At 41.7% G+C, this 1170-nt stretch overlaps 1 protein-coding gene across 1 annotated transcript in view; it reads right to left on the bottom strand.

Moving 5' to 3' along the window:
* LOC101852125 (FRAS1-related extracellular matrix protein 2) overlaps positions 1–1170 on the bottom strand; it is a gene marked incomplete at its 3' end in the record, with an annotated part of 19401 nt that overhangs the window by 11241 nt on the left and 6990 nt on the right. The window contains 2 exon segments of the mRNA XM_013088865.2: positions 72–236; positions 590–787. Coding sequence (XP_012944319.2) covers positions 72–236; positions 590–787 — 363 coding nt within the window.

Raw genomic sequence — 1170 nt, 5'->3', positions numbered from 1 at the left:
ACACACACATAGATATAGATCTAGATCTACTCTCATACACAGCACTCCTTCATCAAGGAACAATAACTCACGATCTCCCTCGTCCTCAATGGTGATCAGAGTGCTGTCCGCTTCCCCAATGTTTGCAGCTCCAAGCTCCTCACTGCTCGCTGTGCCCAGAACCAGGCGGAACTGCTCGGCGTCTTCGAACTTGTTGTCGTCAATGATCTTCACCTTGCACTCCTTGGCGTAGTCACCTGTGTAAGTACAGCGACGATGAGATAAGATAAATAAGATAAGATAATACAAGATAAGATAAAATAAGACAAGCTAAGATAAGATAAGACAAGATAAGATATCAGATAGATCAGATAAGAGATCAGATAAAATACAAGACAAGATGAGGTCAGAAACCAAATAGTTTATCTGCTGTGTCAAAATCGTAAGACTATTCGGAGTCATTATCGAGATATTCAAATAATTGCATTTTTTTTTTAATTGACATGTTGTGAAACTCAAAATCTTTTACGTTCAATGTATCAAAACTAGGCTCTGAGCAGATAGAACTTTGTAATTTTAAGGTGGCGAATCTACAAGCACAATTTCTCACCTGGCTGAAACACGACCAACGAGGCATCGGTATCCGGTCTCTCCTCGTAATCCAAGGCGACCAGAGCCGTTGCCTGACGCGTGTAGCAGCGGACTGATGACGTATGGCTGACGTCACCGGATCTCAGAATGACCGCGCTGACCTCGCCATCTGCTTCCGACACCTTGTAGGCCTCCTCTTTGAACTGCATGCTGGGCACTGGAATGGGATCATTTATGTTTGGAGGTTGGTTGTTATTTGTTGTTGTTTTTTTGCATATTTTTGTTTTTATTTGTTTTCTGGGGTTGTTGTTTTTTTACGAGTACGTTGCCTTACGCTATACATAATAGAAGCCAAGGCTTTAGCTTCATGTTATATCCGTTTGGAATCAGTACCAGGCCGGAAAGTCGGGAAAAGATACTACACTTTGATCTTAGCCAAAAGGCCGGGAAGCGGTGATTTATATCTGTTTTTGATCTTTCTGTCTCTAATCATCAAAGCCTACCATCTTCTGTGAGTGTGGTTTTTTTTAGATTATGCAACCACTAAAACATGTGTATGAGCACACAAACAGAAATACACACATGCAGACACACACACAC

The sequence above is a fragment of the Aplysia californica genome, unplaced genomic scaffold (genome assembly GCF_000002075.1).
Source record: "Aplysia californica isolate F4 #8 unplaced genomic scaffold, AplCal3.0 scaffold00823, whole genome shotgun sequence".
Lineage (NCBI taxonomy): Eukaryota > Metazoa > Mollusca > Gastropoda > Aplysiida > Aplysiidae > Aplysia > Aplysia californica.
The sequence above is the reverse complement of the archived record's forward strand: the minus strand, read 5'-3'. Positions and strand labels throughout refer to the sequence as shown.